Consider the following 1051-nt stretch of genomic DNA (forward strand, 5'->3'; position numbering starts at 1 on the left):
ACTCGGTGGTCCCTAGGGTGGCCCCCAGCTCGTGCACAGTCCTTTTAGGGGCCAGGCTGTCCCCGCACACCCCTAGGCTGGGAGTGGACGGGCAGGGATAGCAGCGGGGGCTGGGGAACACAGGGCCATGTGCTGTTGTGAACTCCCCAGTGCTGCAAAGAAAACCCACTCTGGGAGCAAACCCCAGGGGTCAGTTCCCCCAATTCTGAGCAAACCAGGTGCCACACGTTTAGGGTACCCCGCTGCCACCCTGTATCGCTGCACGGGAGCCCCTGTGCTGGTGCCCACTGCTAGTAGCCCATGGGGGGAAGATGCAGTGCCAGCCCCAAGCGGGGCACAGATGTATGCCGTGCATGTAACCTGCTTTTTCACGCAGGTAACCAGCGCCTTCGAGCTCTACATTTGCTACAGTCCCCTGGGGACCAAGGCCGGCGCCATCAGTGCTGTCAACAAGCTCATGAAGTGGATCCGCAAGGAGGAAGACCGGCTCTTCATCCTCACACCCCAGACGTACTGACAAGCATCACCCAGGGCGTGGTGCCAGCCGGGGGAGCCCCTGCTGTGCTGGGGAGCCCATTTCCTGGGGAAGCCCGGGCCATGAGTCCAGGGGAGAGGGCATGGTGGGACCCTACAGCATGGGGAAACCCACCCGTGAGACTGTCCCCCCGGGTGTTAGAGACGGAACACACAGCTGCCTGGGGAAAGGGTGAGCAGGACTTTTTCTCCTCTGCAGGCAGTGGCCCCCAGCTGGGGGGGCTGCCCTTCCTCTGCAGCCCTCAGCTCCATCCCTCATTATGGGGATCCTGGAGCGGAGCTACTGGACCCCCGGGCTGCCGGAGGGGAGCTGAGCCCATGGGTCGTGCCCATGGGGGCCCTGCCCCCTCCTCTCTGCCATCCTGTGGCTGTGCCATGGGTGGGGGTCCCCAGGGGAGACGTGGCAGCACTTGGCGGACCCCCGTGCTGCTGTGCCTACAGAGCGTGGGTGACACCACCCAGGTGGGGAACAGGGCATGCACTGCTCCTCTCCCTGCCCTGGGGGAGCCGGACCCCA

At 64.6% G+C, this 1051-nt stretch overlaps 1 protein-coding gene across 2 annotated transcripts in view; it reads left to right on the plus strand.

Moving 5' to 3' along the window:
• The window catches only part of MON1A (MON1 secretory trafficking family member A), a 2674-nt gene extending 2157 nt beyond the window's left edge, over positions 1–517 (plus strand). For both annotated transcript variants that reach the window (XM_010073954.1, XM_010073955.1), the window contains one exon: positions 363–517. In XM_010073954.1, coding sequence (XP_010072256.1) covers positions 363–517 — 155 coding nt within the window. The remainder of the gene's footprint in view (positions 1–362) is intronic.
• Positions 518–1051: the final 534 nt, after the last annotated feature.

This window comes from Pterocles gutturalis, unplaced genomic scaffold, assembly GCF_000699245.1.
Source record: "Pterocles gutturalis isolate BGI_N339 unplaced genomic scaffold, ASM69924v1 scaffold387, whole genome shotgun sequence".
NCBI lineage: Eukaryota > Metazoa > Chordata > Aves > Pterocliformes > Pteroclidae > Pterocles > Pterocles gutturalis.